Source organism: Orcinus orca, chromosome 3 (genome assembly GCF_937001465.1).
Source record: "Orcinus orca chromosome 3, mOrcOrc1.1, whole genome shotgun sequence".
In the NCBI taxonomy this organism is placed as follows: Eukaryota; Metazoa; Chordata; class Mammalia; order Artiodactyla; family Delphinidae; genus Orcinus; species Orcinus orca.
The window spans coordinates 96,487,263-96,513,288 of NC_064561.1; the positions used below are offsets into that span (position 1 = coordinate 96,487,263).

Below are 26,026 nucleotides of genomic sequence, written 5' to 3' on the forward strand. Positions count from 1 at the left end.
AAATAGAACTACCTGATGATCCAGCAATTCCCCTTCTGAAAATATATACAAAGGAAACAAGAGCACTAACTTGAAAAGATATCTGCACCTCCATGTTCATAGCAGCGTTATCTACAATAGCCAAGACATGGAAACAACTTAAGTGTCCATGAATGGATGAATGAATAAAGCATAAAGTTGTGGTGTATGTGTGTGTGTGTGTGTGTGTGTGTGTGTGTGTGTATACATAATGGAATATTATTCAGCCATTTAAAAATAAGGAAATCCTACCGTTTGCAACAACCTAACGACATGGATGGACCGTGAAGGTACTATGCTAACTGAAATAAGTCAGACAAAGCAAGATAAAAAGTGTTATGTTCTCACTTATATGTGGAATCTGAAAAAAACAAAGACCTCATAGAAAAAGAGATCAGATTTGAGGTTAACAGAGGTGGGAGGTATGGAGAAGGGGAATTTGAAGGAGGTCAAAAGATACAAGCTTCAAGTTATAAGATAAATTAGTATCAAGGATGTTAACATACAACATGATGACTATAGCTAACACTGCTGCATGATATAGAGCAAAGTTGTTAAGAGAGTTAACCCTAGGTTCTCATCACAAGGAAAACGATTTTTCTTTCTTTTCTTTTTATTATATCTATACGAGAGGATGAATGTTAGCTGAACCTATTGTGGTAATCATTTCACAATACAGGTAAATCAAACCATAATGCTGTAGGCCTTAAACTTACACAGCGATCGTATGTCAGTTATTTCTCAATAAAAAGGGGAGGTTGGGGGAGCAAGACCAAGGAAAGAGAAATGAGAGATGATGAGTGATGAGAGCCGAGAGACAGACTCAATGATTAGGAAGGGGAGCGTACAGAGGAGACACAGGAAACATCAGAAAACTAATCATATACGCAGAATTTAGATGCCTAAAAACTGATTTTCATTAAATTAGCAATACCTGGTTCAGATAAAAATTCAATTTGATATATAAGGTATATCATTTTATACATATAGAATACTACGAGCAAGTCATCAATTCATTAATTTTGTCTTTGCTTATACTTTGGGAATCATCACGTGTTTTTTAAATGAAGTTCTATGTTAATATTAGGGAATACTTAGCACAGTAAATTAAGATTTACGCACATTTCACTTCACTTAATCTGTAACATACTACACCTGAAGAACAGTTTGTCAGTGAGCCCAACTTACACTCAACAGGAGAGCACATAAACCCCAAGGTTTATTTATGATCAACTACTGTAAAAAGTTTTGGAAGCATGTTCTAGGAATTATTCAATAGTTTAAGTTTATACGCACCTATGGATTATATAAAACAACTTCAATGTCCATTCTAAAATGAAAATTTTAGCTCCCTAAAAAAATGAAGTAAAATAGGTCAAATATTTAATTCATCACAATAAAAATGTTTTATTTCCTTAACAACTTAGCTATTTTTCAAATAGAAAAACCCATACGGCTCATCTTTATGAGATGGATACTGAGCATACCTCCACACTGCCTTGGAAATACAAGAACATTTTGAAAGATCATTGACATCAACATCATCTTTCTTTTTTGGCAAAAACCTTGTCATTTCTCCCTGGAATACTGCCAGAACCTATACTAACTTGGACTCAGAACTACTCTTAATAGCTTAATCATTTCCCACCTCAACTATTAAAATTAAACTCTTCATAAATCTATCTTCAGTACACTCAGGGGATGAAGACAGTTCAGCCAAGTTATTTTATCATCCAAACTTGTCTTACATACCCTGGTTTTCTATACATCCAACACATTTTAGAAATTGGTATTCTGTTCATTCCTATCCACCTCGGACAGGTTTTGAGCTCTCCAAAGATTACTTGTCTTCCAAACTACTTACTATCCACTAGTCTTCTATCCTTGATTTGTCCATCTGTTGTTATGAATTTCTGAATCTGTGAACTGTGATTTTGCTTGGACTGCATTTCAAACGCTTTCCTATTACAAATATGTTTTTTATTTTATCTCAGAATCATAGTTCCTTCTTTGTTTATGGTTGACTTTAGATAAAATGTTTGGTCTACTGAAAGCTGCTTTCTGAAATTCTTTTTGTATATTTTCCTAAAATGTAAAGGCTTTGTATTTTAAAAATCAAGAAGAACTTACTGACCTGTACATTAATAGCCTTCTTTTCTGGTAAATTAAAATTCAATTATTTGGTAATGCTCTAGTAGGAAGAGAAAGAAATGAATGCTTTGGATTAATTTTTAATTATTTAATTAACATTTTGACTAAACAATATAGGTCAAAATGGGTAACTACCTGTGCTTTGAAAATACTGACAGTTTTCAAAGGCTGGATATTGTTTACTCTGAAGTATCTGGGCATGATAGGAATCTGATAGTTCATTGAACTGAAAATCCAATCTATACTAATGATACTCCTCAGCTCAGATTACTTTAATAGCAGCTAATATTTATTAAAAACTCAGAATGTGTTAAGAACTGTGCCACGTTCTTTATATGTATTACTTCATTTAACTCTCAGAACATTATTATTCTCATCCCTCATTTTATAAGGAAAGATGTTAAGCCTTAGAGAGATTCAGTAACTTGCCCCAAGTCACACAGTTAGAAGCAGTAGAGTAGGAACTTAAACCCATATTTGGCTCCAAAGCCAAAACGGTCATGTTTACACAGGCAAGTCACTCTAAAGTATAGCAACTCCCAAATGAGAGCCATCGTGAATTCTGAATCCCACTGAGCATTTCTTTTATTGTAAGTGTTAAAGTGAATAACGACAGAACATCACAAGTGATCAGTGAGAATCCTCAAATACTTTGGAGGTGAGTATTTTTCCCAGTTTCTTTTCTTTTTCTTTTTAAATTGAAGTATAGGTGATTTACAACATTGTGTTAGTTACTGCTGTACAGCAAAGTGATTCAGTTATACATATATATACATTCTTTTTTAAAAAATTCTTTCCACTATGGTTTATCGCAGGATACTGAACACAGTTCTCTGTGCCATACAGTAGGCACTTATCTATTGCATATATAAAAGCCTACATCTGCTAACCCCAACCTCCCACTTCCCTGTTTCTTAGAAGAAATCCTGACTCCATAGTCAAGCATACTCAGATGAAATAAATGTGGACAAAAGGAACATTATACAGAGATAAGAAAAATATTTTCTGATACTCTCATTCATAAAAACTTAAATCTCTATTACGGCAGTAACTAGGGTATGGGGTTTGCTTGCCATCTATTAACTCATCTCTCACATGTACCTGCTTTTATACAAAATACTATGAAGGCTTCTGGAAGCACAGGCTCCACAGAGAGTCACGTATTTTCTAGAGAAATCTCTTGAGTTCAGATTTAATGCTGCCTGAACTGTTGATCCAGTGGTCTAAAGTTTGGAGAATATCTACAATCTTTCCTATAACATATCTATTTAGATATTCATGACAGTAGAATTTAACCTAAAATGTATCTCCATGTGAGAACAGATGTACAAAAAAGTCCACTGAAATGCTCTTTATGGTAGCAGATGACTAGAAAAACAATTATCAAGCACTGTGTAAGCAAATACCATGCAATTATTGACAAAATAAATCTATATATACTGATGTAAAAAGACTAGGATATTTTGTCAAGTAAAAACAATACAAAGATCAGAGCAGTATGTATGGTAAGCTATTGTTTGTGTTAAAAATAAAAAGTTGTATATGCATATATATTTCCATGTGCATAGAAAAACTCTGGAAGGATAAAAGTAAAATTAAACACACGAAAACAAACAACAAAATCCCTCCTCAAAAAAAACTAGTAAGGGCAGCTGCCTCTAAAAAGAATTCCAAAGGGAATGGGGAGTCAGGGACAGAAAAATGGCTTTTCATTGTGTTTCCTATTGTACTCTTTGAAAGTAACACTTTAAAAAAAGTCACTGCCGGACTTCCCTGGTGGGGCAGTGGTTAAGAATCCGCCTGCCAATGCAAGGGACACGGGTTCAATCCGTGGTCTGGGAAGATCCCGCATGCTGCAGAGTAACTAAGCCCGTGCGCCACAACTACTGAAGCCCGCGTGCCTAGAGCCGGTGCTCCGCAACAAGAGAAGCCACCACAATGAGAAGCCCGTGCACCGCAAAGAAGAGTAGCCCCCGCTCGCCACAACTAGAGAAAGCCCACGCGCAGCAACCAAGACCCAACACAGTCAGAAATAAATTAATTAATTTTAAAAAAAGTCACTGCCTAAAACATAATTGCATTGGAAATAACAAATTGGTCACCCTGAACTGTAAGGCCCTTCATCATTCCATCCCTCCTACCTTTCCAACCTTACTTACGTGTTTCTCCCAGGCGCACATGCCTCAGTCATTCTACCCTTCTTCCTGTTCCTCAAACACAAAGGCCATTCCTACCCTTTCCCCAACACTTAGCAAGGGTAGATTATTTTTATCTTTCACGTCTTAACACAAATGCCACCTTCTAGAGATGTTTCCTAAGACCTCTAAAATAAATTAGGTGCTACCTGTGACTATCTCTCTGAGCAAAACACTTAATAGCATAATTTGCAATAATAAATTTATTTGAGATTACTGTTTAAATATATGTCTCTCCCACTACATTGAATTTCATGAGGGAAGAGATCATAGTTATATTTTTCACCAATGTATATGGTGTATGGAACACAGTTAATGCTAAGTATTATCAAATAAAGTAATTAATCCAAATCTCACAACAATAGGTTTATAAAGAATGGAAACTCTTAAAGAAAAAGGGGTGTATTTCTAAGTTTCAAAATCACTTTTCCAATAAAGATGTTAAAAAAAAATCACTTAAACACAGGGTGATATATGTGTCTAAAAAATAGTTATTTTTTAAATTTTTTATCAAAATCAACTGGCTTAGAATATTTTTGACAGAATAATAAAGCTCCTTCAAATTACAGCCTCATTAGCTTAGAAATTCCACTTTAAAGAGAATTGAAGAATATAACTATGACTCTTAGAAGTAATAACAATTATACAATACTTATACTTTTTAATATATGATTACCTATCCTTTATTCTTAAAAAGCACTTTTGAAGATGTAAAAAACTGCAAAAAGATAGGTATCTAATTCTTTTATCCTATTCAACAAATGACAGATGTTAAACATAGACAGGGTTTCTTTCTTAATTTTAGTAGCCAAGATAGGAAATATAGAAATTCAATCACTTGCTGGTAGCAAATAATATCTTAGAAGATAAATTCACTTGGAAGTCTTATCAAAGATCTTGAAAAAATGTTCTCAATACTAATCCACAAACAGGTAAAAGACTAACATGTAAGAGAAGGAAAAAACAAAATAATGTCTTAAAAAAACAGAAAATATGGAATACATGTAATCTTTTAAGATACAAAATTATTAAAGATGCTATATAAAGTCACTTTTTAAATTTGCTGCAGTTTGTCATATAAAAGCCTTTCATTTTGAATCCAGGTATTGTCAAGTGTGATATTGTTTTCTCAAGTTTGACACAGAAGAATTTAGGCAAATTTTTCTTTTCTAGCAAAGGTTACATTTTCTGTGTGTATTTATTAAGCTCTCAATCTGAGGCCCAGCTGTGTCAGGTATTGAATAATATTCTTACTGGAACTGAAATTCATGTCCATAAATAGGTACCAATGACAACTGACCTCAGTTTTACAGAGAAGGACAGATGGAGGCAAATGAAGAGCAGGAAAGTTCCAAATACACAAAACCTTATTATAATGAGAGTTTCTAATATTATTTTCACATTTTCAATGACAAGAGGGTATGCAACACTTAACATAAAGTGCAATCACTCAAGATGAATCTGTGAAGATGTTTAATGTATATAGCATCTGAAAATCTAGAAAAAGAAAAAAGGAAGTACCTAAATGAGAAGAGAGATATTAAATATGACCAGAAGACTTGTGAAGAAATGAGAAAAGAAAAAATGCATAATAGATTTTCATAAGTAATTAATTTGGCTGGTCATAAAATGAGCATTTAGCAAGTAGAAGACTGATTTCATCCTTAAAAATGTACTCGAATTTATGAAGGAAATGGGGGAAAAAAAGGCAAAAATGTACACATTCCTGTCCATTGGAGACAACATAACACAGACTCTTAGGCCTCAAGGGCCTAAAAGATATTCAGTATTTTCCAAGGAATTGCTCATAAAGATGAAGCTCTCTTTACATTAGTTACCCTCAAAGCTGGTAGGAACAGCAAGAACATAGCATGCCCAGTTTAAGATAATCACTGCAGGGTGACTCCTTAAAATGAAATAACTCATTACTATGATCTACAAGGCTTTGCATGGCTTGAACCCCATCCCCTTTCTAACCTCATCTCCTACTACTCTCCCCTTACTCTTCCTTCATCCACACCACTCTTTCATGAAGCGTCGAATGTCCATCCTCCAGTGTCTACACAGAGTTCTCTCACTTCCACCAGGCATTTTACTCAACGTTCTACCTATACTGAGGCTTTCCCTGGCCACTCTCTCTAAGACTCCAACCTCTGCCCATACCAATAGTTGCTATCCTCTTCCCTCTATGCTTTATCTTTTCACACCACTCAACATCCTATATATGTTTTACTTACTTAACATATTTTTTTCCCTACCAGAACATAGGGTTCACGAGGGTAGGAAGTTTTGCTTTTTGTGTGGTCTTTTGGTCTGTTTTCTTCACTGTTGAATCCCCAGTATGTGGCATATACGGGAGGCATTCAGTAACTGTTTGGTGACCAAATGACTGAATAATCTAACAGAATATCTAGCCTTAAATAGTTTTTAAGTACAATTCTACTTAAAGAATATTGGTGTATCTGAGTAGAGTGACATACCTTCTCAAATATTAATGGATAAGGTTTTAGTTTCTTCCACAAATTTAGTCCAGAGTTTGCCAATCATTTCTGAATAGACAGGGTAACTTACAACTAGATAGGGATATAAATAACTTAAAACTAGAAGGGGATAAACAAAAGAAGAGAGAGCCAATATCTTTGGCTAATGCTGACAAGAGGCGTTTGTTCAGCTTCTACGTAAAATAGTTTGAATATTTATGGTATTGCAATGTAAATAAAAAACCTCCCAACATATTCACTTTTCAACTTTCATCATAAATAAAATAAGCATTGTTTAAGAACTTTGATTCAACCGATTTTCAGTTGTCTTTTAATCTTGGAAATATTTTGTGTTCCCCATTGTTTTAATAACTGTTCTCCTTACAATTCTGATAATATGAAAATCTCATACTAAATAGGCACTGTCAGAGTCATATACATTGGATATACTACTGGGGAAAACCTATTTATTTATTAAAAAAAATACATTATATGTAAAAATTTTTATTTCAGCTGAATTCATCACAGTTTTTCTAGCCCTGTTCATACTTCTAACATTTGCATCAAATATAAGTAGGCTTTTAACAATGAAGCAAATTTTCTTATCATTTATATTACTTTAAAGTTTCTCTGCAAATTTTAAGACTTTTCCATGTACAGTAACAAAAACTTAAAAACAATAACAAAAGTAAAACTAATCAGTAGTTTATCCATGAGGAAGGATGCATATATGTTCATAACGCTTACACTTTCCTTTAATTCATTAAGAAACTTCAATTATCAGAAAGACATTTTCAAAACAGGATCTAAGAGTGAAAATATGGTTCAGAATATGCTTTCTCCTTCTCACCAAGCTATCTGCCTCCTTGCAGGAGGTACTTAAGGTATAAGTGCCATCAGATGCTCAGAACATGAAAAACATATGGGTAATATTGCTCAGATATACACAATGCACCAATGGATCAAATGTACCATGAAAAGTTAGTATCTGTTATAACACACCAACCTTTGTCACTGATAGAAAAGAAAATCCCTAAGCACTTCTTTATAACCATTCAAGTCAAAGAGGGGATACAGTAATAGTTGTTATATTTTAGATTTCATTTCTCATAGTTTTCCTTTGGGTTAATGTTTTTAGTGTTTAGCTCAACCTCTGGGAAGGAAGGGTATGGTCTACCCAAAACAACAATAGAAAAATGCTAATACCACATGTGTGGAATACCACCAGGTTATCAATTTAAGTCGTGCATAAATTAAGTAAAGTAACTGATTTCAAAAGATATTAGTGCTTTTATTGTCTGGAGAAACGTCCAGTTTAAACTATTCCATCTGCAATTGCTTTGGGATATTAGGCAGCAAATGAAACATTAGGGTAACCCAATGTATCATTTGGTTGAGAAAGAAATATCAACTTAAAGATGCTATCTTTTTAAAATGTTGTTTTGCAAGTATTAAAAAGTCAACTAAGCACATTTATTTAGCTTTTCATTAATGTAATATGCTTGAATTATAAAGACCAATATCTAAGTTTAGATGTTATAATGTCAGTTAACATAGAAAAGTTACCCATTCTTCCAAATAGAAATTTACAATGCACTAATTTATAATTACTCATTTAGACTCATTCAAACTTTGTTTTAGGGAAGAGATATGGGAACATATGTATATGTATAACTGATTCACTTTGTTGTAAAGCAGAAACTAACACACCATTGTAAAGCAATTATACTCCAATAGAGATGTTAAAAAAAAAGAGTATTCTATCAGCATCTCCAAACAACAAAGTAATAAAGCCCACAAAATTAGGTTCTTCTTTAGTAATTATCAGCAGCATAAAAAAACTCAGCCACTGAGTTGACATATCTTATAATCTTTAGCACAAAATATTAATTTGAGATTTGTCCTTTACCTTGAGCTCAAAATTTACTGCTGTGAAGTGATATTGTTACATATCTGGTAATGGATTGTATGATGGGAGATGGGTTAAATCCGTATAAGGTCAGGTGCCAGTTCAGACTTCAAGGGCTCTTTTACTGTGTGCCAGGAGCCATGTTCCTTAATCTTTTGTTGGCACAATTTACCCTTTCTATATTTATAGTGAATGAAAGAAACAAATGCCAGGCAAGGATCCAGAGCCAAAATACTGGGACTTTGTTATCAAAGGAACAGAAACTGTCATTTCCAGTGACTCCCATAATAACCTTCTATAGCTGTGATGTCATGTAACAAATTGATTCTGTTAGAATCACGTAAAAATATAAAAGTTCATTATGAATTGGGAAGGAAAAACATTTATTTTTTAAAACAATTTAACCTTCTGGCTAAACTTAGTGAACATACCCTAGAAATTACAAATGAAATGAATAATTAAAAGAAAAAATTCTGACAATGGAAAGATTTCTTTTGAAAGGCATTTATGAGAACTATATAAATAATAATGTCCAAATTTCTAAGCTAAAATCTCTAGACAATATAAGCTACACGAGCTCAATATTTTTTCAAACTTGTTATAGAGATATTTTGATGTTGTCTAAAACCTGGTAAAAATTCTTCAGTAATTCTAAAAACTCCAAAGCCGTAAGTCATTTTAAAATTAAGATAAGTTTGAGGATTGCCAAAGAGCATGCACCTGTGAGAGCTGAGGAATGTACCACATAATATAACATTCAATTAGTTCCAAGAAGTTCTGAACTCAAAGATAACATCCAGGTCCAAAAGAAGGGGCAGTTAGCAATATCTAGTACAAGACTAGAGACTGATGTTTGTCTTGCTAAAATTAATTACCTCTACCCAGGATCTGTACCTCACATTGTTGTACTTGGAGATTAAGGTGCTTGGTTTCTTATTCATCAGGGTATTTTACGTCAGCCCTAATTTAACCACATATGTGAAAATAAATGACAGCTGCCTGAACTATAAATACTCCTTTAAGTCATGGCTTGTCATTTGAAAAATAAGTCCTCTCATCATTTCCTTCATTTCAATCTCTAAGTAAAAAACAACTTGTTTGCAAAATAAAATGGGGTCATCTTTTAGCATATTAGAGTTTGTCTTTGTTTTCAGTATTTCCTAGCACCAGTTACAATTGCCTTTTGTTTGATTTTGTTTATCCAGCAACCTATAAGCAAGCAATAAATAAAGTATTTGTAATTCAAGAAATGATTCAAATGAAGACAGGATCATCTTGGAGTAGTCACTCTAAACTTGAATCCTCAAATGCTTATAATCTCCTCAAACATTACTCTAGTGAAAATGTATTTCAGATTTATGTTTCCAAAGGGCTCAGTTATCTGACAAGAACAGGAGCATTTTAAATCTCTGCATAATACATTTCTGAAATGGCTTGCATATAAGACACCAAGCAGTTATTAACTCTTGCTTTTAATCTACCAGTTCTCTAAATCTTCTCTCCACAGCTTGATTCCCAGTAGAGAAAAAAGTAACTCAAACAAAAATCTTCCTGTTTACCATAATAAACTGTTTACTTATCTGTGCACAAGGTTGAGAAATAATGGAATGGGGATGCATGTATCTGCCCACAGGGTACTTGCATAGGCATTTTGCTTGAATTTTCATTTATATTTTCAATTCATAGAAGGATTATATATTTTGACCCAATTATAACTTGAATGCCGTAATAGAAAATAGAAAGAGCACAGTTCTCCCACTTGGTATTTAAGTGATGTTGACAAGCCACTCTAAGCTCTCTGAACCTCATTTAGCTTATTTGTAAATGGAGATAACAATACCACCTGGTAGAGCAAATGACATAATGTTAATTAAAGTCCTTTGAGAACTGTAAAATATCATGTAAATGTAAAATATTGTTTATTATTGTGCTACTTTATTAAGAATGAAAAGTAGCTGGTTATTTCCCCATCATGCCTTTTGTAAAATGAGGAAAGGAAAGATGCTCTTTTGAAGTAATCTAATAGTTTGTGATGAGAGGTTTCAAATTTAAGAAAAATTTTCCTAACTAAAAAATTATAGGTTAGAGCTAAAATTCAGAAGCCATTTTAATCCAGCCACTTTAGTTTTAGATACAAGGAAAGAAAGACCCAAGAAGGGTAAATATTAAAACATACAAACTAAACAGTCACAAATGGTGGTGGAAAGGGAAGAGCTAAACCAAACTTTATGCTTCCCAATTTGCTGTCACATCACTTGGCTAAAGAAATCTAGGGTTAGGATTAGAGTCAGGGGCAGGGGCAAGTTCAGAGGTTGGGTTAAAGTTCTGCCTGGATTATAGGAGTCTTTTTTTTTTTTTTTTTTTTTTGGCGGTACACGGGCCTTTCACTGCTGTGGCCTCTCCCGTTGTGGAGCACAGGCTCCAGACGCGCAGGCTCAGCGGCCATGGCTCACGGGCCCAGCCGCTCCGCGGCATGTGGGATCTTCCTGGACCAGGGCACGAACCCATGTCCCCTGCATCGGCAGGCGGACTCTCAACCACCGCGCCACTAGGGAGGCCCTAGGAGTCATTTTAAATCATCACTTTCTTCTGCTGGTCAATTATAAAATAATAACAATAAAAATTATGACATGATGAGAATGCACAGAGTGGTCATTATGGTTAAACATTGTAAGAATATATATATAAATATAAATTATATATATGTATACATATGTAAAGTGTCTATGTGTGTTTGGTATACACATACAAAATCACAGTACGTTAGCTCTTACAGCAACTCTATTATTCTTACTTCACGGGTAAGAAAACTAAGGGAGGGAACAGAAGGGTTAAGTAGACTGAGCAAGATTATAGAACTAACAAGCTTCTGGCCAAAATGCCTGGCTCTTGGTCTTTTTTTCTTTTTAAGAGTTGTATATCTTAATGTACAATTCAGTGAGTTTTGACAAATTTACAGAGAGAGATGTACGACTGTCACCACAATACAGTTTAGAACATTTTCATCACTCCATAAAGATCTCTCTCGCCTGTATAGAGTCAATCCCCATCTAAACCCCTAGCCCCAGGAAATGACGAATCTTCCTTCTTTATCTATAGAAACCTTTTCTGGGCATTTCATTTTGTATCGGACTTGGGTTCATCTATACTGTAGCATATATTATTAGCTCATGACTCTATCGTTTAACAGTAATATTACTTTTGTATGGATATACTATATTGTTTATTCATTCAGCAGCTGATGGACATTTGGATTCTTTCTACTTTTTGGCTATTATAAATAATGTTTCTATGAACAATTGCAGTTGTTGTGTGGACACACATTTCAATTTTCTTAGGTGGATACCTAGGATCAGAACTGTTACTTTATATGGAAAATTCATGTATAACTTTTCGAGAAACTGACACTTTTCCAAAGTGGCTGTATCATTTTATGATCCATGAGCAATGTATGAAGGTTCCAGTTTTCCACATCCTCACCAACACTTATTAGAGCTCATGATCTTCACCACTACCCTCTGTAGGCTTCCAATAACTGTGCACATATGACACTGAATGTTAGAATGGGAGGGAAGGGGACTTCCCTGGTGGCACAGTGGTTAAGAATCCTCCTGCCAATGCAGGGGATACAGGTTCGAGTCCTGGTCCGGGAAGATCCCACATGCCGCAGGGCAACTAAGCCCGCATGCCACAACTATTGAAGCCTGTGCGCCTAGAGCCCGTGCTCCGCAACAAGAGAAGCCACTGCAATGAGAAGCCCGCACACCACAACCAAGAGTAGCCCCCACTCACCGCAACTAGAGAAAGCCTGCGAGCAGCAGCGAAGACCCAATGCAGTCAAAAATAAATAAATAAGTAAATAAATAAATAAATGAATGGGGGGGAAGGAGGAGCTAAATGGAGTGAGGGAGACAGAGCTTAAACTTACTCAAAGACAACCACGTCTGTTTCATTTATGTTAAAAAAAAATTTTAAGACTTCTGAGAGCAGTTTTCGATTCACAAAAAAAACTGAGAGGAAGATACAGAGATTTCCCATATAATCCCTGCTCCTTACTAGAGAGCTTCACGTATTATCAAATCCCTTGTTAGAATTTGTTATATTTATTACAACTAATGAACCTATATTGACACATCATTATCACCCAACATCCATAGTTTACATCAAGTTTCATTCTTGGTGTTGTATGTTCTATGTGTTTGAAAAAATGTAAAATGACATGTATCTACTATTATGTCACACATGGTAGCTTAAATATCCTATAAAAATCCTCTGTGCTCTACTTATTCATACCTCCCTCTTCCATAACCCTTGGCAGCCACTGAAATTTTTTTTTTAACTGTCTCCATGGTTCTCCTTTTTCCAAAATGCCAGAGTTGAAATCATAAAGTACATAGCCTTTTCAGATTGGCTTCCTTTACTTAGCAATATATATTTAAGTTCCCTCTATGAATTTTCATGGCTTAATATTTTATTTCTTTTAAGTGCTGAATAATATTCCATTGTTTGGAGGTACCATAGTTTGTTTATCCACTCACCTAGTGCAGAGCATCTTGGTTGCTTCCAAGTTTGGGCATTATGAATGAAGCTACTATAAACATCCTTGCGCAGGTTTTTGTGTGGATATAAGTTTTGAACTCCTTTGGGTAAATACTAAAGAATGTGATTGTTGGATTGCATAGTAAAAGTATGCTTACTTTTATAAGAAACTGCCAAACTGTCTTCTACAAACAAAGAGTTTTATTTCTTCCTTCCCAATCAGTACAACTTTTGTTCCTTTTGCCTTATTATGTTAGCTAGGACTTTGAGTAAGATGTTGAAAAGGAATGGTCAGAGGGGCATCTGTGCCTTGGTTTGTGATCTTAGTGGGAAAGCTTCAAGTCTCTCACCATTAAGTATAATGTTAGCTGTAGGGTTTTTGTAGATTTTTTAAAAAACAAACTGAGCAAGTTCCTCAAGTTTTCTGAGTTTTTAAAATTTTTTTCATGAAGGGGTGTTGGATTTTGTTAAATGCTTTGTCTGCATCTATTGATATGATCACCTGATTTTTCTTTTAGCCTATTGATGTGATGGATTACATTAACAAATTCTCAAATGTTGAAACTGGCTTGCAAACCTGGGATAAATCTCTCCTATGCTTTTCATAACCATGTATTTATCAGCTTTTCATCTTATAGTGGAAATATATATATATATATATATATATATTTTTTTTTTACAAGGAACCTTATGGTGTTTGCCTCATTTATCTTTATATTCTGGTATGTAAACGTGTTCACTGATGAGAAAGGAAAAGATTCATAAGGCTTAAACAACAATAAATTGAGAAAATAGGAAGAGTTTCTTACCAGGTCTTAACTTGAAAATGTCAAAATTATGAGCTCATTGTTTTTGAACTTGCTATTTTGGCCCAGGTTTCGTAACATTAGAATGTTAGATTAGAACTGGTTCAATACTAGAGATTTTGAAGCTGTGTCTGAAGAGAAAAAATCACTAAAGACTATTTGTTATCTTAAATTACTTTAAAAATGTTTAAAACAAAAAAACAATCATTTATTTTTAAGTGCTATAGTGGTTTTACCATAGAATGCTATAATGTCTTTTATATTACTATAGTAGCTAGAATTTTGGTTTCAAACACTGGCAAAGAAATATTGTGGCAAAGGTGAAAAATACCTTAAACATATTAAAAGGTGATTTTTATTTACTTTTTCTTGCTTTATTTTTTGCTGTATTGTTCTAGAAGCTAGAACATCTAGTATAGTGTTTAAGTGGTAAATGTAGGCATATCTGTCTTATTTCTGATATAAATGAGCAAAGTATTCAGTCATTTGCCATTAAATATGATGTCATCTTAGGAGCATGTCTTTCTTAGGAGCCACTCACGGTGAGAACATTCTCTTCTATTCCTCAATTTCAGAGAATTCTTAACAGGAATTAGTGTTGGATTTTGCCAAATGATTTTTCTTCATTTATTGAAATGATTATGTAGTTTTAAATTTTATTAATATGAATTACATTGATTGATATTTGAAAGTTAAATCAGCTGGTAGTCCTAGGATAAATTCCACTTGATCATGATGTATTTTTATCTGCTGTTGCATTTGCTTCATTAAAATTGTGCTCAGAATTTATATATGTAATAATGACATATAGTCTGTAGTTTTCTTTTGCTGTAATATTTTTGTCTAGTTTCAGAATCAGGTCGTGATGATCTCAATGATTTGAAAAGTAGTCTCTTCTTTACAATTTTCTAAGAATTTGTGTAGAGTTGGTATATTTCTTCTTAAAACTTTGGTATAATTCACCAGTGAAGCCATACAGGTCTAGAGTTTTCTTTGAAGGATGGTTCCTTAATGACCAATTCTATAAAAGATATGGGGTTATGAAGGCTGAATGAGCTTCGGTAGTTTTTGTCTTTCAGAAAATTTGTCCATTTCATCTAAGTTGTTGAATTTCTTTATATAAAGTTAAGGAAATATTATGAATATCTTTTTTAATATCTGTAGACTATAATGATGTCACCTCTCTCATTCTTGATATTGGTAATTTGTGTCTTCTTTTTTCTGAAGAGTCTATGTAGAGGTTTTATCAATTTTATTAATCTCAAAGGATTCCATTGATTTCTTCTGTATTTTTTTTCCTTTCTTCTATATATTTTGGGTTAATTTGCACTTCTTTTTAAGGTAGAGATTGAGGTCAAAACTTTGAGTCCTTTCATCTTTTCTAATATAGGCATTTAGTGCTGTATTTATTTCCTTAAGTACTGCTTAATAGGCATCATATAAATACGGAGATGTTGTGTTTTCTTTTTCTTTCCATTTAGTTCAAAATACTTTCTAAGTTCCACTCTGACCCACTGGTTACTCAGCTATGCATTGTTTACTTTCCAAATATTTAGAGATTTTTCAGATATTGTTCTATCCTTGAGTTCTATTTTATTTCTGTTGTGTTCATAGAACTTAAATTCTTATAAATTTATTGAGATTTGTTTTATGGCCCAGGATATGATCTATCTTGGTAAATATTCTCTGTGTACTTGAAAAGAATGTATGTCCTGGTGATGTTGTGTAGAGTGTCCTATAAAGGTCAGTAGGTCAAGTTGACTGACAGTGTTATTCACATCTTCTGTGACTTCCATAGTGAACATAGTTCTTAAAAAAATCACTTACAACAGCATCACAAAAGATCAAATACTCAGAGATAAGTTTGACAAAAGATGGAAAGTCCTGTACACTAAACTCTACAGAACCTTGCTGAGGGATATTAAAGAAGACCTATCCTACTAGAAAGATATGTCATGTAGAGGGGTCAGAAGACTCAATATTGTTAAGAAGTCTATTCACCCCAAACTGATCTATAGAGTCAATGTAATCCCAATCTAAATATTAGCAAACCTTTATATGGAAACTGAAAAACTAATAATAAAATTGCTAGAGAAATGCAAAGGACTTCTAACAGCCAAAACATTTCTAAAAAAGAACAAAGTTAGACAACATTATCTGATACAAGACTTACTATAAAACTTCAGTGGTCAAGGCAGTGTAGTATTGGCATTACAACAAACAAAAAGATTGACAGAAATTAGAGTCCAAAAATAAAACTACACATAAATATATTTTAAAAAATGAAGGTAAAAAAAATAAGGAGAGAAAGGAGAGTCATTGGTGCTGGAACAACTGAATATCTATATGCCAAAAATATGAACTTCAAACCATTCCTCACAACCATATGAAATGGACCATAGAATGAACTATAAATTCTAAATTCTAAAACTATAAAAATTGTAGAAGTAAACATAGGAGAAAACCTTTGTGACCTGGGATTCAACAAAGATTTCTTAGATATACCATCAAAAACATGATCTATAAAAGAAAAACATAATTTAAAGTTTGAAATTAAAAACTTCTGCTCTTCAAAAGACACTATTAAAAGAATGAAAAGACAAGTCAACTGAGAGAGAATATTTGAAAATCATACATCTGATAAAGGACTTGTATCCAGAATATATAAAGAACCAAGACTTTATTACAAGAAAACAACCCAATTAAAAAACTGGGCACATTACTTAAATAGACACATCAAAGAAGATATATGAATGGCAAATCAGCACATGACAAGATGCTCACATCATTAGTCAGTTGGGAAAGACAACAAAAACCACAATAAGACACTACTGCATAAAATTTTAATATCTAAAGACTGACCACACCAAGTGTTGATGAAGATGTAGAGAAACTACAGTTGGGAATGTCAACTAGTATAATCACTTTAAAATCTATTTGGCAATTCCTTAAAAATTTAAACATGTACATTCTATCTAATTCATTTATTCCACTCCCAGGTATTTACCTCAGAGAAATGAAAGCACATGCCCATACGAAGACTTATACGTGGATGTTCACAACAGCTTACTTGGCAGTAGCCCCAAATAGGAAACAACCCAAAAGTCTATCAACAGTTGATAACAACGGTGATATATTCATATGATGCTATTCTACTCAGCAATAAAAAAGAATGAACTTCCGATAAACATTACAACATGGATGGATCTCAAAATTATGCTGAATGAAACAAACTAGACCCAAAAAAGAAAAGAGTAGTACAGACTATATGATTCCATTTATATAAAATTCTAAGAAACACAAACTAATATATAGTGACAGAAAGCAGATCAGTGGTTGACTGGGACAGGGGTTGAGAGGGGGAGGAGGAAGGGACTACAAAGAGGCATGGGGAAAATCTGGGGGTGATAGATGTATTCATTACTTTGATTGTGGTGATGGTTTCACAAGTGTATACATATGTCAATACAATAAAGTGTACATACATAAAGTATATGTCAATTACATATCAATAAATCTGTTTTCAAAAAGATTGACAAATTATGATTATTAAATATTAGATTTTTGACAGACATTCTCTCAAAATTGAATTAAGTAGGTCCAACACTTCAAGGCAAAAACTGACAGTTTTTGTTACCAGGGAAAAAAAATCCAAGCTTTGCAATGAAAGTTAAAATTCTGGAAAACACATTTGCTATAAAGAAATTGATACCTCCTATTACTTTTCCAGTGAGATTAGTGATGACATTAATGAATGTGGTCTTTTGATACTGTATAATGAATTACTTCACTGTTTGGAAGATCTATATAACGTGGTCACTTGATATTTTCCAAATGAGAAATGACAAAGCATGATGCTACAAAAATCATGTATTCATCTTATAAGATTGACAAATGGAATTAATGTAACAGAGTACGAAAAGTTCAATGTGGTTTCAGATCAGACACTGCAACTAACCTCCAAGAAAATTTAGCAAAGTCCACTGTGGTAGGCAGAATTTGAAGATGGCCTCCCAGTAATGTCCCACCCTAATCCCTGGAACATGTGAACACGATTAGATATCAATCCCATAATTATGTTTTATCATATTGCACAGTTGCCCTAAAAATAGGCAGTTTAGCCAGGTGAGCCTGATCGAATCACAAGACCTTTCAAAAAAGTGGAGGGTATTCTCCCAGCTTTTTTGAAAAACAAAACAGAACAAAATGAAAAACAGAAGGAGAAGTTAGAGAAATTCAAAGCACTTGAAAGATGTGACACAATGGGTCTGAAGATCAAAGAATGTAGGAAACCTTAAGAAGCTGGGAGATGCCCTTGGCTCACAGCAAGAAAAGAAAGGGAACCTTAGGCCATTTCTCAACTGTAAGAACCGGAAGGAGTTTGGAAATGGATTCTTCCCCAGTGCCTCCAGCCAAGAATTTTTGGCTTTATGAGACCCTAAGCAGAGAACCCCAGTAAAGCCTGCCTGGACTTCTAACCTACACAACTGTGAGGTAATAAATGGATATTGTTTAAAGCTGCCATGTTATGATCATTTGTTGTGCCGCAATAGAAAGCTAATACATTAACCATAAATCAAAATGCACATAAACTCAGATCCAACTCAAGCACTGTTTAAAAAAGACAAAAAACCCAAATAATAAAAACGGAAACAACCAAAGTATCCATAATTAGAAGATCGATTTAAATTAAAGAAAGCCATATAATGGAATATTCTGTAGCCATTATAAAGAAAAGGTAGAACTATATGGATGAATATGAAACAATGAAACTATGTTATATTAATAATAGAAAAAAGATCAGCAATGTTAAGATTTTGAATAATTAAAACATGTGCATAAAATCATGGTATCTATAGTAAATATTTTCCTGAGGGGAAAAAAACACAAAAAAATAAATAGCAATTAGCTTTGGGGTAAGATTAGATTGTTGAGTAGGACATTTTCTAATGAAGTTTATTATTCTTAATTATTAAAAAAATATATCAATAAAGGTTACTATTTAGTGTCCAGATAAACACTTTCCTGGCTCTCTTCCAAAGCTATCTTTTGCTTTATGCAATTTAGACCTGCCATCAGGAATCTGTTACCATGCTCCTTTAATCAGTCATAGTAACACCAAAATGACTTTTCCTCATCAAGTCTGCCCTACCTCTCAAATCTAAGTTTCTCAGTGACATCCCTTATTAACTGGGGGCATCATTTTCATTATGTGAATGTTTTATGTATTTATAATACTTAAACATCCCATTTTAATTAAAATTATAGACTATTCAATTGTTTTAAAAATTTTGTATGAAAATTGTATGAAAGCTACTTTAAGATATAAATTGTAAATAGTGTAAACCATGCAAATATATATTGCCATTTGAGGATGAAAATGATTATGATCTAGGAATCCTTTAGTTATATGGTAATAAAGAAATATTCCAATAACAATCAAACCAGCATGGTAAAATTGGACCAATTTAACCTTTAATAATGAAAGAATTATGCGAAAAGTTTTTAATGGGCAATCTACAATATCAGGTTTATGTGATGTATATTAAAGTTAGTAAAATGTTTTATATTCCTTTAAGTTTCTTCTTGTAAAATGAATAGTTAAGGTAACAAAGCAAATCCTTTTCAGTTATTAAATACTGTATTTATAAATCTTATCTAGGTCATATTTTACCTCTGATTATATTTTCTACAACAGAAAGATGTACAATAAAAATAAAGATAACACAGTATCAGTTTGATGTTATCCTTGTTTGTTGGCAAAAGTAGTTAACCAAAATACCTGGAGGTGTTAAAAGTCACCAGAAAGAAATAAAAGGACAAATTCCTAGAGAGATCATCTTTTTTTTTGGTCCACATATCAAACAAGTTCATAGTTTGTGACCCAAAACATTATGATATTTATATACAACTAAACAAAAGGATGTACAGTAATGTACTTGTAAAATGATATACAATGAACAAAATACAAGACAGTACTTTCATTATTATAAAGTAAACCTAAGTAGACTATTTATCTAAATAGGCTTTCTCACCGTAAGATTATATATAACTAATTTCCACATGTAACTGCAATGTAATAATATATCTTCTCTTACAAAGGTTGGCTGACACTTTCTAGAAACTGGCAAGTATTATAGACTATAAAAATATCAAGTATGTGTACAAGCTCTTCATCATCAGGAAAAGTTAAACAAAATCCTTGGAAACTTAACAAGGAGAAATCAAAGAGACTAAACATATAAAAGCAATAAAACATGACATTAAAACGTCATTGAGGAAACCTCTAAAATCATATTACCTGGAACCAGTTCCATAATTATGTAGATAGGCTGTCTTTGTGTGCAAACTCCTATAAGTTTGACAATATTGGGATGATCATATTGCTTGAGAATTCTGGATAAGAGAAGTATAAGAATAGTTACCATTTAAGTTGTAAGCATTAATTTATGATCATGAGTAGTGTGCACAAGTAGAATGCACTTTAATCAACACAATTTTTAAAACTTTAGTACGAACCCAAATTATGATAAATGGGATGTATATGTCTTGACAAATCTTGGCAAAATATAGATATAAATGAGTCAGTTTTTATTCAGTTAAATATTCATTTAAAAATTATTATCTACTCTGAATAGGTAATAAGCATGCTAAACAGGAATAACTTACTTAGTCCAAAATATGCAGAACTCCCTTCAAAGAATCTGGTTTTAGCCACCCTCACAAAAGCTGGAAAGTATTAGTGGACCAAAACCTGTAAGCTGTTAGGGCAGCATCTTTTTGTTTTGTTTTATTTTATGTATATACTTCATTTAAAACAAATAAAAATAGAACGATTCATATTGGTAAATGCTATAGAGTAATCACTTCATATTTAGATTTCACAATACATACTCTCTTGATGATCATGATCAACTTCAAAACAGTAAAAACTCAAAAAGTTTTGAGAAAACTGGCAGAAGGTTAAACAGTGAGTAATATAAGACTTAAGCTGAGGCAGAGAAGTTTTAGTTTGGATAAAGGCAGAATTTCAGAGAGCTGTAAAAGCATAGACTCATCTATAGGACCCCAAGCATGAGTTAAAAATAGATTAGATTCCCTCAGAGGCCTGTCTACCCTGATGATTTCTGTTACCAAATGATCTTCCATGTTATCCTACTGACATAGTTATAAATTCACTCATATTTGAAAAAACACAGTTTCCTTTCTAGGAGAATGAAAAAAATAACTTCATTTGGAGAAAGATAAAACAGTTTATATGTGTGCTGTACATGTACAACTAAAGCAGAGATAGCTCTAAGAAAAATGTTATCGATTGAAAATATATAAATTTAATAAATGAAAAAGTACACTGGGAAGAATTCTAGAGATAAAGAAAATGTTCTGTCAATAACTGAGTTTGCAGTTTCTATGAGGAATTAGAAAGGAAGTTTTAGAATGATTGACTGTAATCCAAAATGTCATTTCTTAGGTTGAAAACTGCTTAATAAAGAAATTCCACAAAACAGCCAGGATGAATCCAAATGACATTAAATAGCTAAATATATAGCTTTATTATCTGTTAAAGGATACTTGGGAGTTTGCATGGATGTAATTGTCATTTTTTTTTTTTTTTTCCGGTACGTGGGCCTCTCACTGTTGTGGCCTCTCCCGTTGCGGAGCACAGGCTCCGGAAGCGCAGGCTCAGTGGCCATGGCTCACGGGCCCAGCCGCTCCGCGGCATGTGGGATCTTCCTGGACCAGGGTGCGAACCCGTGTCCCCTGCATCGGCAGGTGGACTCTCAACCACTGCGCCACCAGGGAAGCCCCGTCATTTTTAACATAAAATTTCAGTCTCACTTTAAAAGAAGAAATTAAACTCTATCTTTCAGTAAAAAATCCACAAATTAGAAAGCAAGATACCTTAAGATACCTATGAATAACTAAAATAATGAGGCTATAAGTTTCAATTGTGATAGCATACCTTTAAATTCATCATAGGATATTTTTTCTGAATTGCTAATAATATACATGAAAAAGGTTTGCAACTTTATTCCACAGATAATATTTAATAAATGCACCCAACTAGTTTAATCCATTGCTATAAATATCCATTTTTAGATGATGGAGAAATGACATCAAGATGCTCTATGCCACGGGATTTAGTTATTTCGTTGCCATGTCCTCTGTTCTCCCATGGCACTTTCCAAAAACTTCAATTTTATATACAATGCAGTGATGGAGACAACACACACACACACACACAAACACACACACACCTTTCCTTCCTTCCCTTTATACCACCAATCTATGGATCCATATATCCTCCTTCTCCTTCTCTCCCTCCCAACTATCCACCTACTCATCCATCTCCCATTCATATGTCCATTCTCACTCTATCCAAAGCTCCTTTCCATTTGTTTTGTGTTTTGTTGTATATATTAGATTTTACCACTAACAGAAGAGTTTAAACTATTTGCAACATAGGGCTGGCAGGTTGGAACATTAAATTCTAGCTAAAACAGAAGAAAGAGAAGAAAATCATCCTAAAAGATCAGTTAGAAAAGAAACAATGCAATGAGCTGAAGAAGAAATTTGAGATTCTCAGAAAATAAAGCTAACAGCTGGGAATAAAGAATCAAGCAATAATATCTAAGGAGGGTAGGAAAGATGTAATTATATACCTAAATATATGTCTAAATTATGGATTTTATATATAGAATACAGTAATATTCTTAGTATAAGGACAATCACAACACTGCATATATGCATATGTGTATATGCACGTGTGATAAAAGCAAAAAATACTGCAATATTTTTCAAGGACTCAAAGAATACTCACTGTTCTCAAAAGCATCTGGTTCTTTTGACTGTGATTTCCTAACTGACCTGCAGTCTAACTCAAACACACAGAAACTTTTTGTTTTCACATTGTATAATAAGTGCCTACTTTTGAGGGCCCTGAAAGTGCTTACTTCTAATTCATCAAATCATATTTAAGATATCTTCAAATTTACGTTTTAATGAATCACTTACTTATATTATAAATACATATTTACATTACTTTAGAGAACTTACTTGGCTTCTTGTAAAAATTTTATTTTCAGTTCCTGAGGAAGATCTTCTTTACACGTTTTAACAGCAACAGCAGTTTTATCCTTTAATATGCCCTTAAATACTTCACCAAAATTTCCCTGAAAATACAAATATATTTATTGTTTAGAGTGTAAGACAGCCACGTAAACCTTTGCAAAATACAAGGAAAGCATGTAATGATGAGTTTTGAGTTCATCAAAGTACTCTGTTAGCTTTATTCAGAGTTTTAAGTGGAAATAAAGACTGGGAATGTTGCTCTTACCAATTAACTTTAAATACACTATCCAACATAGCAACCATTTGAGGGACTGAGGCTTGTGGAGAACTGAAAAGGAAACGGGAAAAAACTGAAATAGAATAAAAGGAAAAACTAATGCTGTCAGAAGTACCTAAGTTTCACTCCATCTAGTTCCCTTCACCCCCTTAGCTCTAAGTTTTATCAGGTTGGCGTTTAAAAATAAAGCCAAGTTTGTGACCACCTAGAGGCGGGGGATAGGGAGGGTGGGAGGGAGACGCAAGAGGGAGGGGATATGGGGATATATGTATATGTATAGCTGACTCACTTTGTTATACAGCAGAAACTAACACACCATTGTAAAGCAATTATACTCCAATAAAGATGTTAAAATAAACAAACAAATAAACAAACAAACAAATAAAGCAAGCCAAGATTCTGTGAGGTGACTGGTGGTACTGATCCACACAGCCAGATGTTACTTGGATGAGAGTGTGAGAGAATAAGACACTAGATGAGAGGCAACAGAACCAAGGCAGATGAAGGACTGTCAACAGCCACTGCTGCAGGCTGTCAGTCCCTGAAAGATACTAAGGAAAACGAGGTGCTTGCCCAAATGCCAGTGTCACCCATCTCTGCTACTGCTCATTTCTATCAAATGTCTGAACTCCTAACCTTACTCTATGGCTAGAACATATTTTGATTTAAAATGCCTTATTTCTAGTTTGAAGTCACTTTTATTATAGTTATGAAACAAAAGAATACAGAGAAGATCTATAAAGCTAACACAACAGCTATTTTGGAGTATTCTCTTCAAGTCTTTCTATGTATGCATATGTATTTTTTACATAGCTATAATTATAATGTGCAAGCACTGTATTATAATTAGCTTTAATGCTGTCATTGTTGAGTAACAAGTAACTAAACTAGAGGTCTGATAATAAATGAGTTTGGGTTCTAAGTTCAATGTAACTCTTAACATGATCCAAGGTGTATAAATTTTACATGTTACTAATCATTTAAATTTACTAATAGGTATTTTAATAAATTTATTTATTAAAGAATTACTATTTGCTTAATTTAATTAACACTTATTTTACTTAATATTTTAAGTATACTTAAATAATGAATAGTATTATTAAATCTAATATTCAACTCTTAAATATTCATTCAAAACGATGATTGATCACCCTTACATGAAAAGTAAACATACAATAACTTCAACACAATGCACATTCATCACAAACCAGAAAAAGAAAAATTTGAGCTTTATATCCTTCCCTGTTATTCAAGGCTTTTTTCCTTCCCACAATTATCACATCATTTAGAGCTGAGAGAAGGTATTAGTACACACAATTACTGCTGGGCCTCTGTTTATCTGAATGATTCTGAAGCACTTAAAATTTACCTTGTCTGAAACTTAACATTTTATTCACTAGAAGACATTTCCTGACTAAATTACCTTTTCATTTCCTAGGGCCATTACTCTCTACAAGCATTCAGATTCTTCCTATGGAACACTTTTGTCTTCCTCCTAGCACCTCAGACAGCCTACTCTGATTCAAAATCTCATTTTTCTCACCTGAACTGATCTCATCCTTAGTCCCTCACCCTCTTCGGCCCCTTAATCTCTCCAACACAGAACTTTGATTATACCACTGCCTTATTTAATATCTATCCTTCCATTACCATTCCTTTCTCAGCCTCTGTCTAGCCATCTTAGCCTCTGACTGCTACATGTGTCCTAAATTCAAATACTTAGTGATCCCAAAAGGTGTGCCATGCCTTCTGTACATTTTCCCCTCACCTCCAATCAGAGAACATGCTAACTAATCTTTAAATTCATTTCTATGCCACCTCGTTCATGAAGACTTTCTTGATCTTCCAAAAATTATACATCTTGTTCCTGAACACTTATCATCCCACTGCCCCTTTGTACCTTTCTAATGCTTTCTGTCCTATGTAACTGTTCTTGGCACATACAAGGCATTTGAAAATTGTAAACATTCATTTAACAATCATTACTCAGAAGACTTCAATTCTGTTAACAGTGGTCAAGGGAGGAATCTCCAAACACTGCACAAACGACTCTGCTTCATGAACCACCTCTTCTCCATCCAAAGAGGTCAGGAAAAAGCCTACGACATCCATTGCTCCCTACCATGTAACAGGCACGGCTTCATCTCTGCTACTGGCTTTAAGTCCATGAGGCTAAATTTCATTATGACTCTTGTGTATGTTTCTGTTGGTCCTCACAGAAGATCCTGGTGGTCCTCATTTCTCCCTCTCTAATTCTCATTAGGTTCTGCAGACTCCTCGTCAACCTGTTATCTCCAACTATTTCCCTTCTGTCCCCAACCTCCAGTTGCCTTCTGGAACTTGTGGTCCATCATCAAAATTTTATCTCTATCTATTCTTTGGTCCTTCTCTTCACCTTCTTGTTCTAACAGAAACCTGGCTCTCACTTGAGAACACTCAAATGGTGGGTGAGCTTCCTGTGCCTTCTAAAACTGTGATGACCCCACCCGCACCCCCAACACACACACCATGCTTCTCCCACCGCCTGAGAGATGGAATACAGGATTCATCGAGCTCCTTGTCACTGCTTTCAAAACATT

At 33.8% G+C, this 26,026-nt stretch overlaps 1 protein-coding gene across 18 annotated transcripts in view; it reads right to left on the bottom strand.

Annotated features, from left to right (window-relative positions):
* Positions 1-26,026, bottom strand: part of FER (FER tyrosine kinase) — a 622,960-nt gene that overhangs the window by 141,004 nt on the left and 455,930 nt on the right. For 17 of the 18 annotated variants that reach the window (XM_004267438.3, XM_049707502.1, XM_033423747.2 and 14 more), the window contains 2 exons: positions 23,156-23,271; positions 20,400-20,494 (listed from right to left, as the gene is read on the bottom strand). In XM_004267438.3, coding sequence (XP_004267486.1) covers positions 20,400-20,494; positions 23,156-23,271 — 211 coding nt within the window. Of the gene's footprint in view, positions 1-1,347; positions 1,371-20,399; positions 20,495-23,155; positions 23,272-26,026 lie in introns of those variants that run through there. The other variant, XM_049707501.1, reaches the window with a different exon arrangement.